General features: G+C 39.3%; 1 protein-coding gene across 1 annotated transcript in view; it reads right to left on the bottom strand.

The window, feature by feature from the left end:
* Positions 1-15,357, bottom strand: part of LOC107569480 (autophagy-related protein 16-2) — a 45,175-nt gene extending 29,818 nt beyond the window's left edge. Inside the window, exons 1-11 of the mRNA XM_016255586.1 lie at positions 15,042-15,357; positions 14,344-14,413; positions 12,701-12,752; positions 12,025-12,098; positions 8,939-9,190; positions 7,963-8,028; positions 7,611-7,700; positions 7,202-7,255; positions 6,498-6,508; positions 3,449-4,449; positions 485-590 (exon numbers count right to left, since the gene is read on the bottom strand). Of these exons, the coding sequence (XP_016111072.1) occupies positions 485-590; positions 3,449-4,449; positions 6,498-6,508; positions 7,202-7,255; positions 7,611-7,700; positions 7,963-8,028; positions 8,939-9,190; positions 12,025-12,098; positions 12,701-12,752; positions 14,344-14,413; positions 15,042-15,177 (1,912 nt within the window). The 5' untranslated portion in view covers positions 15,178-15,357. The remainder of the gene's footprint in view (positions 1-484; positions 591-3,448; positions 4,450-6,497; positions 6,509-7,201; positions 7,256-7,610; positions 7,701-7,962; positions 8,029-8,938; positions 9,191-12,024; positions 12,099-12,700; positions 12,753-14,343; positions 14,414-15,041) is intronic.
* Positions 15,358-15,627: the final 270 nt, after the last annotated feature.

Below are 15,627 nucleotides of genomic sequence, written 5' to 3' on the forward strand. Positions count from 1 at the left end.
ATATATATATATATATATATATATATATATATATATATATATATATATATATATATATTTATTTTCTTCTTTTCTATTTTGCCTTTACTTGTACTTTTACTTTCAATACTTAAGTACGTTTAAGATTAAAAAAACACTTTTCGCACTTAAGTACAATAAATATCACATACTTTAAAGACTTTTACTCAAGTAATATTCTAAACGGTGTTTTCAACTTCTACCAAAGTCATTTTCTGCTAAGATATCTACTTTTACTTGAGTATGTTTCAGGTACTTTATACACCACTGAATGTACCCTGACTAAGGGATGTTTTAGATATTAGAGTGCTGACATCTGCTGGTGGTCAGAGACAGTCACATTTAATGCCAAGAGCATTCACTATCGCTCGATGTGAGTTTTTTTACTATATTTGAACCCTGTCTATATGGCTAAAGCTGACAATTAAACAGAAGATTTTTTTTCCAGATCAGTTTTGTGATGTACCTGCTTCAATGCCCCACAGTTTGATGACTCTGTCAGTTCCTCCTGTAGCCAGCAGGTTTGAACTGGTACTGAACCTCACAGCATTGATTCCCAGCTCATGAGCATCCTGAAACCACAAAACACACATTCATTTCTAATCCTTTACATTTACATTTATGCATCTGTCAGACACTTTTATCCAAACTGATTGCATTTATGAATACATTTAATCAGTTTGCATTTTCTGAAAACCCTAACAACCACCTAGGCCACCCTAACAACTTCCTAGCAACAACCCAGAATACCCTAGCAACACCGTACCAATCAGCCAAAATATCCTAGCAATCTATCTATGAATGTTTTTGAAAGAAGTCTCTTATGCTAACCAATGCTGCATTTATTTGATCAAAGATATAGTAAAAACAGTAATATTGTCAATACTGATACAATTTAAAATAACTATTTTCTGTTTGAATATATTTTAAATGTAATTTATTCCTGTGATGCAAAGCTGAATTTTCAACAACATTACTCCAGTCTTCAGTGTCACATGATCTTTCCGAAATCATAATTTGCTGCTTAATATTTTTGTGGAAACTGTGATGCACTACCATTAAAAACATCATACTTTTATTTAGCAAGGAGGCATTAAATTGGTCACAAGTAACAAAAATATTTTGTAACATTAAAATTGTTTGTTCTATCTCAATATCTTATTAACCATGTGTCTGCTTTTGAGGAACTTACCTACCTTCTGTTTTTCACACGGCACAAATAATAATAACTGTCATGTCCAATCTTATTTTTAAACAGTACACTATAATGTGAAACTACAGAAGGGGAAGCAACTTTACTAAGGTGTAAAAATAATACAAACAAGAAGTGTATTACTTTACACTCAAATTGTGTAAGAACCACATTGGATCAACAATGCTGTTAATGATACTAGACATGATACACATACAGCAACGCAATACCCACACATAACACAGTCCTGCACGTTAATATTTGATGTAACGGGTGGAATATTATTTACGTTGTCATTTCTGGTGCAGGTCCAGGTCGGGGAATCAATAGGCTCAGGTGGGACTGCAGGTCCAATTGCCAAGACTATTTAGACCCAATTCGATACCCGCTGATAGGTAACTGATTCCAAACGGTCCCATGCTTATTTGTGTTCATGCTCTGTAGTCTGAAGACTGTAAAAATGTTTCTATTTGCAACACAGTTTGCAGCGTTGAACATTGTAGCCAATCACGCTGCAACTGAAGTGAATGACAGCTTGATTATAAAGGGAGCGCTCCTTATTCGCTTTCTGTATATGCGCTATTCATAATTCAAATAAAAGTTTTATTTTTCATGCTGCTAAGAGGACCAGCGGCCAGGTATACATTGCAGAGTTTCAGGAGAGACACAGTGAATCCTTTAAAGGGCACCTATTATAAAAAATCCACTTTTGCATGGTGTTTGGACATAAATGTGTGTTGGCAGTATGTAAACACAACCACCCTACAATGATAAAAACTGATTACAGCCCTGCATTGCTATAGTTTCCGGCCTCAGCAGTTGTACGCTGTCCTCTATTTTCTTCGTTCTCGTGCAGCTGTAACAATGTCTCGTAAGCAATCCCGGTGTTCTGTGTTTGGATGCAAGACTGAACATAAGAGTCTTCATTTTCTCCCAACATCTGAGCCACTGAGGACGTAGCGGATTACTTCTATTTTTCACGGTAATGCGCCTCAAAATCTACCTAAATACGTATATGTCTGCGCAAATCATTTCACTCCAGACTGCTTTGTGAATGTCATGCCGTTATAGTGCTTAACTAACGTTTTAGCCGTATTTGTGTGCGTATATTATCAAAGTATTTTAACTGATCAACACCGCGCTTGTAAGATTAGTTCGTGCAAAGTTGTCCGTTCATAACTCTGTAACATTGCGCTGTTTCGTCCCACTTTCAGTGCATTTGGCTTCCTATATGTATGGCTGAACACCGGTTCTCTTGCTCTCAGTCATGTTGCTTTTACTGGCTGTTTATTGCAGTTGTATGCAAAGCAGAGATGTATATGCGACGCCCTCTTCTGGAGACAGGGTGGGAATATGCAGCTCATTTGCATTTAAAGTGATACACACCAAAATGGCTCTTTTTTACACACATCCCAAAAATGACATTTTCCAGCTGTTATAATACATTTGTGGGGTATTTTGAGCTGACACTTCACAGACACATTCTGGGGACACCCTAGACCAATATTACATTTTGTAAAATGCCCATAATAGGTGTCCTTTAAAATATCTTAGGTTGCAGACTTAAAGGGTTAGTTCACCCAAGAATGAAAAGTTGATGTTTATCTGCTTACCCCCAGGGCATCCAAGATGTAGGTGACTTTGTTTCTTCAGTAGAACACATTTGATGATTTTTAACTTTAACCGTTGGGAGTCCATCAGTCTTATAATGGATGGCAATGGTAACAAAGTCTATGAGAGTAAAAAAAACATGCACAGACAAATCCAAATTAAACCCTGCGGCTCGTGACGACACATTGATGTCCCAACACACGAAACGATCGGTTTGTGCCAGAAACCGAACAGTATTTATATCATTTTTTACCTCTAATACACCACTATGTCCAACTGTCTTTGGGCGCGCGCACGGCTTCCTGTGCGTGAGGTGTGTACGTGCTCTGGCGTAGTTTACGCAAGCGCCGGAAGTGATCTCTCACGCGTATACATCACTCATTGTTTACACAGTGCACAGTCATTGTAGGTACGATGGCTAATCAAACTGGTACTTACTTACGCTTATCCGGATTGTTCAAACTGACTTCTGAGCCTGCTCGCCTGAAGTTATGGTTGATTGCTCTTCGGCTGGATATCAACACACTGTGACGAGGCACACCTGAACCGAATGGAGCCTCATCACCGCCGCTGTTTAAATGCCGAGCGCGCCTCTCCTCGGGAGACCGGTCTCTTCCCTGTGCATGCACGCTGGTGTCCTCGTGGGTTCAGGAGGGGAGCGTAGAGGGACTCCCATGCCGCCAGAGACACAAGCTGCCGGACCTGCTGTCCGGAATGGAACCTCGTCACCGCCGCTGTTAAAAGCAGAGCGCACCTCTCCTCAAGAGACTGGTCTCTTCCCCCTGTGCATGCACGCTGGTGTCCTCGTGGGTTCAGGAGGGGAGCGTAGAGGGACTCCCATGCCGCCAGAGACACAAGCTGCCGGACCTGCTGTCCGGAATGGAACCTCGTCACCGCCGCTGTTAAAAGCAGAGCGCACCTCTCCTCAAGAGACTGGTCTCTTCCCCCTGTGCATGCACGCTGGTGTCCTCGTGGGTTCAGGAGGGGAGCGTAGAGGGACTCCCATGCCGCCAGAGACACAAGCTGCCGGACCTGCTGTCCGGAATGGAACCTCGTCACCGCCGCTGTTAAAAGCAGAGCGCACCTCTCCTCAAGAGACTGGTCTCTTCCCCCTGTGCATGCACGCTGGTGTCCTCGTGGGTTCAGGAGGGGAGCGTAGAGGGACTCCCATGCCGCCAGAGACACAAGCTGCCGGACCTGCTGTCCGGAATGGAACCTCGTCACCGCCGCTGTTAAAAGCAGAGCGCACCTCTCCTCAAGAGACTGGTCTCTTCCCCCTGTGCATGCACGCTGGTGTCCTCGTGGGTTCAGGAGGGGAGCGTAGAGGGACTCCCATGCCGCCAGAGACACAAGCTGCCGGACCTGCTGTCCGGAATGGAACCTCGTCACCGCCGCTGTTAAAAGCAGAGCGCACCTCTCCTCAAGAGACTGGTCTCTTCCCCCTGTGCATGCACGCTGGTGTCCTCGTGGGTTCAGGAGGGGAGCGTAGAGGGACTCCCATGCCGCCAGAGACACAAGCTGCCGGACCTGCTGTCCGGAATGGAACCTCGTCACCGCCGCTGTTAAAAGCAGAGCGCACCTCTCCTCAAGAGACTGGTCTCTTCCCCCTGTGCATGCACGCTGGTGTCCTCGTGGGTTCAGGAGGGGAGCGTAGATTAGCCGTATTTGTGTGCGTATATTATCAAAGTATTTTAACTGATCAACACCGCGCTTGTAAGATTAGTTCGTGCAACGTTGTCCGTTCATAACTCTGTAACATTGCGCTGTTTCGTCCCACTTTCAGTGCATTTGGCTTCCTATATGTATGGCTGAACACCGGTTCTCTTGCTCTCAGTCATGTTGCTTTTACTGGCTGTTTATTGCAGTTGTATGCAAAGCAGAGATGTATATGCGACGCCCTCTTCTGGAGACAGGGTGGGAATATGCAGCTCATTTGCATTTAAAGTGATACACACCAAAATGGCTCTTTTTTACACACATCCCAAAAATGACATTTTCCAGCTGTTATAATACATTTGTGGGGTATTTTGAGCTGACACTTCACAGACACATTCTGGGGACACCCTAGACCAATATTACATTTTGTAAAATGCCCATAATAGGTGTCCTTTAAAATATCTTAGGTTGCAGACTTAAAGGGTTAGTTCACCCAAGAATGAAAAGTTGATGTTTATCTGCTTACCCCCAGGGCATCCAAGATGTAGGTGACTTTGTTTCTTCAGTAGAACACATTTGATGATTTTTAACTTTAACCGTTGGGAGTCCATCAGTCTTATAATGGATGGCAATGGTAACAAAGTCTATGAGAGTAAAAAAAACATGCACAGACAAATCCAAATTAAACCCTGCGGCTCGTGACGACACATTGATGTCCCAACACACGAAACGATCGGTTTGTGCCAGAAACCGAACAGTATTTATATCATTTTTTACCTCTAATACACCACTATGTCCAACTGTCTTTGGGCGCGCGCACGGCTTCCTGTGCGTGAGGTGTGTACGTGCTCTGGCGTAGTTTACGCAAGCGCCGGAAGTGATCTCTCACGCGTATACATCACTCATTGTTTACACAGTGCACAGTCATTGTAGGTACGATGGCTAATCAAACTGGTACTTACTTACGCTTATCCGGATTGTTCAAACTGACTTCTGAGCCTGCTCGCCTGAAGTTATGGTTGATTGCTCTTCGGCTGGATATCAACACACTGTGACGAGGCACACCTGAACCGAATGGAGCCTCATCACCGCCGCTGTTTAAATGCCGAGCGCGCCTCTCCTCGGGAGACCGGTCTCTTCCCTGTGCATGCACGCTGGTGTCCTCGTGGGTTCAGGGGGGGTGCGTAGAGGGACTCCCGTGCCGCCATAGTGCCGGACCCGCATTCCGGACGAGAACCGCACCCATTACACGGCCGTCGGGCTAGGATGCTGGGCTGTCTAGTCCCTTCAAGCGCTGTGGGCAGAGAGAAGGACGAAGCTGCTGATAGAAGCGCCCCGGACCGGAGAGGGGAGCGCGTGGACCCTTCCTTCCTGACCACTGCCCTTCCCTTCACAAACCCCGCAGCACGACGAGGACACCAGATCCCCTGTTTATTTTGGGCACTTGATTCCCTTTTTCTGGACACCGTTTATTTTCTGTTAATAAAAGGTGTCTGTTGTTTGCTCCTCCCGCGACAACACCCATTAACGTAAACTACGCCAGAGCGCGTACACATCTCACACACCAGAAGTAGTGCGTGCGCACAAAGACAGTTGGACATAGTGTTGTATTAGAGGTAAAAAATGATATAAATACTGTTCGGTTTCTGGCACAAACCGATCGTTTCGTGTGTTAGGACATCAATGTGTCGTCACGAGCCACAGGGTTTAATTTGGATTTGTCTGTGCATGTTTTTTTTACTCTCATAGACTTTGTTACCATTGCCATCCATTATAAGACTGATGGACTCCAACGGTTAAAGTTAAAAATCATCAAATGTGTTCAACTGAAGAAACAAAGTCACCTACATCTTGGATGCCCTGGGGGTAAGCAGATAAACATCAAATTTTCATTCTTGGGTGAACTATCCCTTTAATGCGGGTGTGGTTCGGGTCACATCTTTACGTCAAATAGGTCAGATCGGGCATGGAATTAAATTAGTGCTGCTGCCAGTTAAGTACTGTGGGTGCAGGTTTTTACCAAAAAGGAAACTGACATATAGAAGTAATAACATTTCCCATGCAAACAACTGCTACAGAGCTAGAATGGATGTCTTGACTCTGTAATGAAATAAACGACAGAGAATGCACTAAATTGTAACTTCAAAATCATTCGTCAGATCCAGTATACTTCAGTTAAATCAAAATTTTGTTCATTCAATACTAATTATAAAAAATATATTAATTAAAATGTATTCAAAATAAAATTTTATTTTATTTATTCAGTATTAGCATACTTTAAATTTACGATTGTTTTTTTTTGTAAACCATCAGCTGTCGCTTCGTGTGTGTCCCATAAAGTAGATTCAGACTATACTAGTTTGTTCAAATCAGATTTACATTCTAACACCAGGTTTACTTTTCAAGCACATTTTTGTTTTTTTATGCTACTGTTTCTTTCAAAGGGCTTAATTATTGAATTTCCTCATTTTGAGAGCTATATGTTATTATGGGATTTGCTTAGAATTTGCTGTATTTCTAATTTTAAAAAGCACTGCTCACTTTTATTACAATTTCTACATAATCTTTTTTATGTACACCTATGTACATGTACACTAACATGTCAGCATTAAAAATAACGTTCCCCTTCACATTCCCCTGTGAAATGCCTTAAAAAAATTCAGACAATCACAACTTATGCTATACAGTGATTCATCAGCACTTAAAGAGCTTTCAGCGACTTACTCAAAAAGTCCTCTGATGGAGCTGATGATGCGGGGAGATGTAGCTGAAGCAGACCTGAGAAGAAAAAACAACAACTGTCGAGACTTTGAGAAAAAATACATTAGGTTACTAAAGATACTACATGTCAAAATTAGTCAATAATTAGCCAGAATTAGGCAAAATTATTTCCTAGGGTAATCAACAGCATGATATACAGGTGCATCTCAATGAATTAGAATGTTGTGGTAAAGTTCATTTATTTCAGTAATTCAACTCAAATTGTGAAACTCGTGTATTAAATAAACTCACAGACTGAAGTAGTTTAAGTCTTTGGTTCTTTTAAGATAAAGTTCAAGGTACACCCGAAATATTACTTATATATTTTACCCAAAATAATTACTGTATTATACATGAAAGCCCCTGCTGTTACCTGAAAAGTGGCCCATGGGATCTCTCCAACCTCTGTGAAGAGTCACTTTTAGGGGATGATGGCTTGGGAGGTGACACATTTCCTGACTCTCTGACAGGCAAAAGCAAAACAATTAATGAAAACATTTGAAAGATCTACATGTTGATTTTATAGGATTGTTTATGCTGCCCTTATATGCCTCATATCATTCCAAACCGGCATGACTTTCTTTCCTCCGTGAAACACGAATAAATAAATGACAGCGCATACACTACTGTAACAACTCTCCTTTTGCGCTTCACAGAAGACAGACAGCGATGAGGGTTTGGATTGACGTGAAATCAGATTCACACTTTATACAGCGGATACTTACTCATGAATATTCACATTCTTACTGGCAGCCATCTGAAGCTCTTTGTGAAGACTGGCCTCTCTGGCTCTAAGACAGAAGAGGAAATGTGATCAAGAAGGATGTGGTGTTTATGGAACGGACAACATTTGCTTTCAACATTTAGGAAAAAAGAAGCAACAAATTATTTGCCAGCAGAATACCACAGCAGCAGAGAGAATATATTCTCAGTGAACTTTGAAATGTGACCCTTCTTTAACAAAACACTAATTCATTAACTACATTAACCATCTTCTAAGCCATTGAATTTTAACAAATAATGCTTCTACTGTTGTTTGACGTGGCCTCGGTGTCCTTTATTCCTTGTTGACAGATGTTACCAAATATTTGGACACTAATAAGAATGTAATACATTTTTAAGCTAACTGAAACTTGTTATAGCACTTGCATATCATTGCTCTTTTGTTGATTTTGATTGCTTCTATTGTCCTCATTTGTAAGTCGCTTTGGATAAAAGCGTCTGCTATATGTCTAAATGTAAATGTAATACTTTTAGCTCCCACATTGTAACATATTTAAAGGGAAAGTTCACCCAAATATTAAAATTATGTCATAATTTACTCGCCCTTATGTTATTCCAAATCGGATTAATTAAATTTCTTGTGCAGTACACGATAGCAGATATTTTAAAGAATATTTTTACCTATACAGTGACAGTCAGTAGGGTTCAAAACAGCAATGGACCACACTGGCTTTCATTGTATGGACCAAAAAAAACTTTTGTGTTCTACAGAATGAAGAAAGTCAGGTTTGGAACAGCATGAAGTTGAGTAAATGATGACAGAATTTTCATTTCACTTTCTTTTATATCCATTCTGCTGAATCAATGCACAACCGATGACATGAATTAGAAGACGGGAGATTATTTTTGGGTGGGATTTGATTTGGTTATTCTAATGGCGCAGCAATCACACATTTCCCCTCCCATCATGCCTCTGACCTCACTCTCTTCTCATTGCGATGGTTCATGCGGACAGCAGCCTGCTGTTTTGGACCGATCATGTTGTCCAGGATCTCTGAGCTGCGGAGTTTCTCTTGTCGGTACGTCCTCTCCATGTTCTGGTGCTGCTCCAGCAGAGAATCATATTCTTGTTTCAGAAGTCGGTTTCTAGTCTGTACCTCTGCCACGTGTTCCTGAAGCCCGCTGTGCTCTGATGTCAAAACACTGAGATGGTTTTGGACCTCATATAGCCTAATTAAAACAACAACAAAAAATCATTATACATACAAGATCTATCATAAAATGGTCCAAATTGTCCAAAATATTGGACTTTATGCATTCCACGATGCACATCCAGACCAAGCTAAAAAGTCTACAGCTATAAAAAGGAATAGTTAATGGAAATTCTGTATGATTTATTTTTCATCTAAAGAATGGAGAGATATGGCAGAATGTCCAGGGTCACCTTTAGCCATATGTTAGCTTTGTGACCAAAATTTAGGACATTATCCATTTATAATATTGAGACAACAGCTTGTGTGTAAATAAATGCCACTTTCCACATATAGGATCCAAAATAGGGCCTAAGACTCTCTCTCGGTAAAAAAACAAAAAACTAAGTTTTAGTAAAAGGAGTGTCAATAAGTGTAATTAAAAGGAGGTGCTTAAAGGCACAATTTGTAATTTTCACCACTAGAGGGCGCGTATTCAAAACAAACAAAGAAACAAAGGCGTAGTTTGATGATGCCGTGACTGAGTGTGGAATCATGGGAGCTGTCGTCTTCATCCTCACAGCCGAAGCAATCCGATGGATGAGTTCATGGATGAGCTAATGTATTAAAGATTTATTAGCATCGTAGTATGAAGTAGGGTGAGGCGGAAAGCTGTCGAAGCGAAACGAGGCCACTGAAGCAATTGCTAATGAGAAATGAGAGTGACACATGGCTTGAAAGCAGCAGAGCTTTTATTATGCCACACTTTAGCGCTTCCGCTCCGTCCGGTCGTGCGTATGTGGGGTAAAGCAGCGCTGTTTTATCATACTAGATACGTTTGAAATTTCTGTTATAATGCTACTCTGTGCAGTCGTCACCGGTCTAATCACAGCCGAAGCAATCCGATGGATGAGTTCATGGATGAGCTAATGTATTAAAGATTTATTAGCATCGTAGTATGAAGTAGGGTGAGGCGGAAAGCTGTCGAAGCGAAACGAGGCCGCTGAAGCAATTGCTAATGAGAAATGAGAGTGACACATGGCTTGAAAGCAGCAGAGCTTTTATTATGCCACACTTTAGCGCTTCCGCTCCGTCCGGTCGTGCGTATGTGGGGTAAAGCAGCGCTGTTTTATCATACTAGATACGTTTGAAATTTCTGTTATAATGCTACTCTGTGCAGTCGTCACCGGTCTAATAAAATGCACAACATATTAAAGCGTCTTTGGTGTTTCCATGTTTTCTACAAAACAAAACGAGAAAGTTATGACGTCATTGGCAGGCGACACAATGATACTATGGACACGCTCCATGTCACTAGTTAAAATTGCTTATTTCTCTGGATTTAAACATTCTTTGAAACATTTGGGATAATGCAAGTACACAAGTCAGCAAAATATATAAAACTGTTCTAGTGGTTTTTGGATATTTTAATAAATTTTTACATATTGTGCCTTTAACAATATTGAGAGGTAAAAGGTAAAACTAAACATTAAATATTCTGTTTTTCCATTTTGCAGTCGTTTTATATTAGTTTCAATATGTTAGCACCCTGTTACCATTACAGAGTAAATATATAAAAAAAATTGGGTTGCAAAAGCTATCACTCAGTAGTGGGCTCAAAATGTCTCTAGTTATTTCATAACACTGCAGTTCACATAAATCAAAGAATAATTTTTTGTTTAATATATGTATAGCATAGAGGGATGAATGGTCGAACATGATAAATACAATTAATAATTTGTAAATAAATAAATAAATAAATAAATATATATATACACACACACACACACACATGCACGTCTTCTTCCTTCTATGCTTCCTTCTACAGAGAGGTGTTACAGCAATGTACAGTGTGAGAAGAATGTTTTTTCAAATTATATTAAATGTATTTCTGTCATGACAACTCTCAGAGGGATTGGCATGGTAATGTACATGACAATGTTAATGTATTTGGTCTTGGCGGAATAGATCTGCTACGCTGCTGCAGCAGAGCATGTACCGAGACTTGCTACTGCCAATACATCCACAACATGCTGCTGTGAGCATGTAAGAAATTCTGCTGCTGCAAATATAACATACATGAAATAACCCCCATATTAGCATACATGAAGCACCCCGTAGCAGATCTATACAGGTGGAGCTGGGGAAGGTGGAGGATTTCTGAAGTGTGCTGTGGACTGCTACAGCAAACAAAAGCCAGGTATTTGAATATTGAGCAGTGAGCTCATTGGCTACCGATACAGGAGAGAACCAATCAGCTGCCATGTGACAATGATGTCATTAGGTCAGACTGAGTTAGACCTATCGGACTGCGCCATCTAGAGTTTCATGCCAGAACTCTGTATTCTAGCAGACCACAAAAAATTTAATTGTGGATTTCTAAATGAACATAATATGGCCACTGTAAAAGGGAGGTTTCCTGTTTTTTATGTAATAAAAGAATAAAAAGGTTTACTTGGTATGTTGCTCATCCAGTGTAACTTCCTTCAACTGGATTCTCTGCTGCAGTTCCACCACTTGGTATGCAAGCTGCAAGAACAAAACTATTATAAAGCCAAAAAACTTTCAATAAAAAAAAAAAAAACGAATTCAGCAAATGCATTTATTTATAATGTTAACATCTATTTTACAGGAGTTTTTATTAGCTAGAATAGTTCGATATGGGGGAGAGGACCTGTGTTTTGATAAAGCACAGATATGCACCAGGTTTTATCACATACGTCACAAAAACTTTCCAACTGGTCTTAAGAAAGCTTTAAAGCAAGATTAGGTGTAACAACTGGTGTAATTGTGGATTTCTAAATGAACATAATATGGCCACTGTAAAAGGGAGGTTTCCTGTTTTTTATGTAATAAAAGAATAAAAAGGTTTACTTGGTATGTTGCTCATCCAGTGTAACTTCCTTCAACTGGATTCTCTGCTGCAGTTCCACCACTTGGTATGCAAGCTGCAAGAACAAAACTATTCTAAAGCCAAAAAACTTTCAATAAAAAAAAAAAAAACGAATTCAGCAAATGCATTTATTTATAATGTTAACATCTATTTTACAGGAGTTTTTATTAGCTAGAATAGTTCAATATGGGGGAGAGGACCTGTGTTTTGATAAAGCACAGATATGCACCAGGTTTTATCACATACGTCACAAAAACTTTCCAACTGGTCTTAAGAAAGCTTTAAAGCAAGATTAGGTGTAACAACTGGTTATATACACCACTCTGATCATTTCTAAAGAAAAGCAATACATTTTCCTAATATGTCTCCAAATAATGTTCTCATTCACGTTAGATTAATATGCTTTGGAAGAACACATCCCAGGGCATTTTTACAGGTAGGAAGCCATCGTTTCTGTGTAGATTTGATGACTGACTGTCTGCTAAAAGGAAGAGATAACAACAGGCCAACTTGTAAACCTGTTTAGTGAAACAGGTCACAACTTGTGCCATAAAATTCAGTTTGGTTTATACGCGTTTGACAGAAATCCAATCATCTAACTGCTTTCTCATGAGAGAGGCTGATTCTGTTTTTCCCACATATACCATCGTTTCCTACCTCACCGGTGGTTGTTTTTAGAGATGTCAGCGAATCTTCAGATAGGGAGGGCCTGCAAGGGACAAAAAAAAAAACTGTATTTTGAAATTAAAAGCAGAAACAGATTTGTCATGGTTGAATATGAAAAAATATAATAATGTATGCTATTACTAGGCCTGGGCGATAAAACGGTATCGATATTTATCGACGGTACACCTTCGATAACAATATAATTATTTTTCGATATAGCTCACGATATAGGCATGTGCTATGAGTGATGCAGACAGCACACACAAACACGAACACATGCTGTGCCTGCCTGTGATTAGGAGATCGTGAATAAAGAATGAATATTAGTCGAATTTAAAATAAACATATGCATTTGAATGTTAGGAGTGCATCAGGGAGCGTCATCAGTGGCACGCGAGATGCGGTGATGATGTAAGTGACGTTGCATTTTAATGTTTTGTTAGTCTAGCCCACGAGATGCGCCGCTGCTGCGTTATTCATTCAAAATATTAGAGAAATATAGTAGCTCAATGCGGAGAAGATCTTGATTAGGTTAAAACCGAAACCAAGCCATTCACACAGAATGCATATTCGGCGCATTTTTAGACGGACAAATATGACTGCTGCACTCGTCTCACACAAGAGATGTATAGAAAGCCATGCAAAGTTAAAACAGTTTAAACGTTTAGAAAACACGTCACGAATTTGTGGAGGTTTATTCCTTTTCACTGCGTCTCATATGTTTTTAAATGCAATCTGCGTGAATGGCGCTTCGGTTCTTTGGATTAAGCAATGCATAAATACATGATGCTGTTTTGTTCATAATTGTTTATGCAATTTATGAAATTATATTTGATTTTTATGAGTTAATTTAGACGTAATGCTCTTTTTTTTTTAATAGAATTATTTCCTTGCATTGACAATTTAAATATGCTGCATTATTTTGCTCATTGCGCCCTCCTGTGGCCTCGGGTGACAAGCCAAAAAATTCCATAAGATCTGTTTAATCTGCATATAAAACATTAGAAATTAAATATTAAATTTTTAGTTTGTGTTTGATTGTTAAAACAAAAAATATTTGTTGTTTGTCTCAATAAATTGGGTTAATTTAAAAATATAGTGGTTAAATTTCAACATTTTTTCTATTGCTCTGTTTTAAAAAAGGTTATAAAAAATGTAAATAATTATCGATAACGAACGATATGTTTTATATGATATATTTTTTAGCTATATCGCCCAGCCCTAGCTATTACTATACTGTAATGTCAAAATAGTATGGTTGGTAAGGTGTTACATATTATACATTCTGGTATCGAATTTTTTTTTAAATAATAATAATAATAATACAATCAAAGTGACATACTGGCATGCACGTTTCAGTAAATCCACAACTCCACCCATTACATTGTAATGCATAGTAATCTTTTATTACAATTTAACAATCAGAGTTTATGGGGGGGTATAAAAATGTGTTTCATGTGGTATTCTAAATTAACTTGTTTTATGTTGTAATATTCAGAAATATAATGGGACTGCATCAAACCTTTCTCCAACAGAAGCCATTTTTAGGTTCAGATCAGGTAGAAATAGCTCTGCACGTTTTCACTTTTTACATTGAGTTATAATATATTTTAATGTTACAGAGTAAAGGTTACCTTGACCCTGATCCCAGAATGCCTTTGGTTATGAGGGCTCTCTGCTTGGACTTCTCCAGCAGACTGTGATCTATAAGAAGAACAATACGACAAACTATTTCTGAACAAGCATGATTTGTTTTAAAAGAGGCCAGAGCCGATGTTTACATTCACTCCAAGAGTGTTTGTTAATGAGATTTTCTATTTGCACTCGAGTGTCAAGATTCACAGAATCAGAATGAGTGAGAACTTGCACAAGTCTTGATTATACAGAGGATATGCAAATTAGACCTTCAGTTAAATTAGTTCAGCTTTTATATTCTGTTCTCCATAATCATTTATAAAAGTGGAGCATACTTTGCATTATAATACTAAATAAATGATAAAATAATAAAAACTAAATAATAAATGTAAATGTAAATAAATAATGTAAAACATTATATTTAACTGTTACTGCAATTCTTTGTATTTTCTGTATAATATGATATTAATAAATCAAAAAAATATTTTATAATATTTAACTGTATTATATTGTGTCTTTAAGTGCTTAAACATATATAAAATGAAACGATTTAATCAGCCATACGGCAATAGGTAGATTTCTGAACTGCTACTGCATCCAAAACAACAGGTTTTTCTTATTTTGCCTGACATACAAGAAGTTGCACTAATTGGCCTAAAAAAGTTAAATCACAAAAGCCAGCATTAATAAATCTTACATGACTCTACGAGCTCCTGGAAGACGCTCGTCTGGGTCCTGTTGCGATACTTCAGCTGTCTGATAATGTGACGCTTCCATGTTTCGCTCTGTTTGACTTCAGAGTTTCTCGCGCGCTGCGACGCCGCCATGATCATAAATAATAATTTTAATACAGTGACAGTAATCTACTTTCTTAGACATAGTTCATGGATGCCCGCCCCGTCATCGGGAACTTAACTTTTCCGTGTGTTTTCCATGAAGCGCACAGGAAAGCGGCAGTGCAGTGGCTGTAAACACATGAGAGGTTAGCAAAGTAAGTGCATAAATCACACCCCATAGAGACCCGCCTGCTGCTGCTGATGAGTAATCATGACAAACATGTCAATGCGTCTCAAGCGCGCAAACAAACTGGCTAGAATGGAAAGTACATCTAAATCGTGGAGTAAAATGGGAGTGGCCTTTTGGCCCAGACGTTTTCTCTGATTGGTTAGGAGCGATGCATCAAATTATAATTCTCATATTTTAATTCTTTAATGTGTATTTTCAACTCAGTGTATATTAAAGTATACGACTGTGATTATATAGGTGAGAATTCGTTTTTTTTA

Source organism: Sinocyclocheilus grahami, unplaced genomic scaffold, assembly GCF_001515645.1.
Source record: "Sinocyclocheilus grahami isolate Dianchi unplaced genomic scaffold, SAMN03320097.WGS_v1.1 scaffold1349.1, whole genome shotgun sequence".
In the NCBI taxonomy this organism is placed as follows: domain Eukaryota; kingdom Metazoa; phylum Chordata; class Actinopteri; order Cypriniformes; family Cyprinidae; genus Sinocyclocheilus; species Sinocyclocheilus grahami.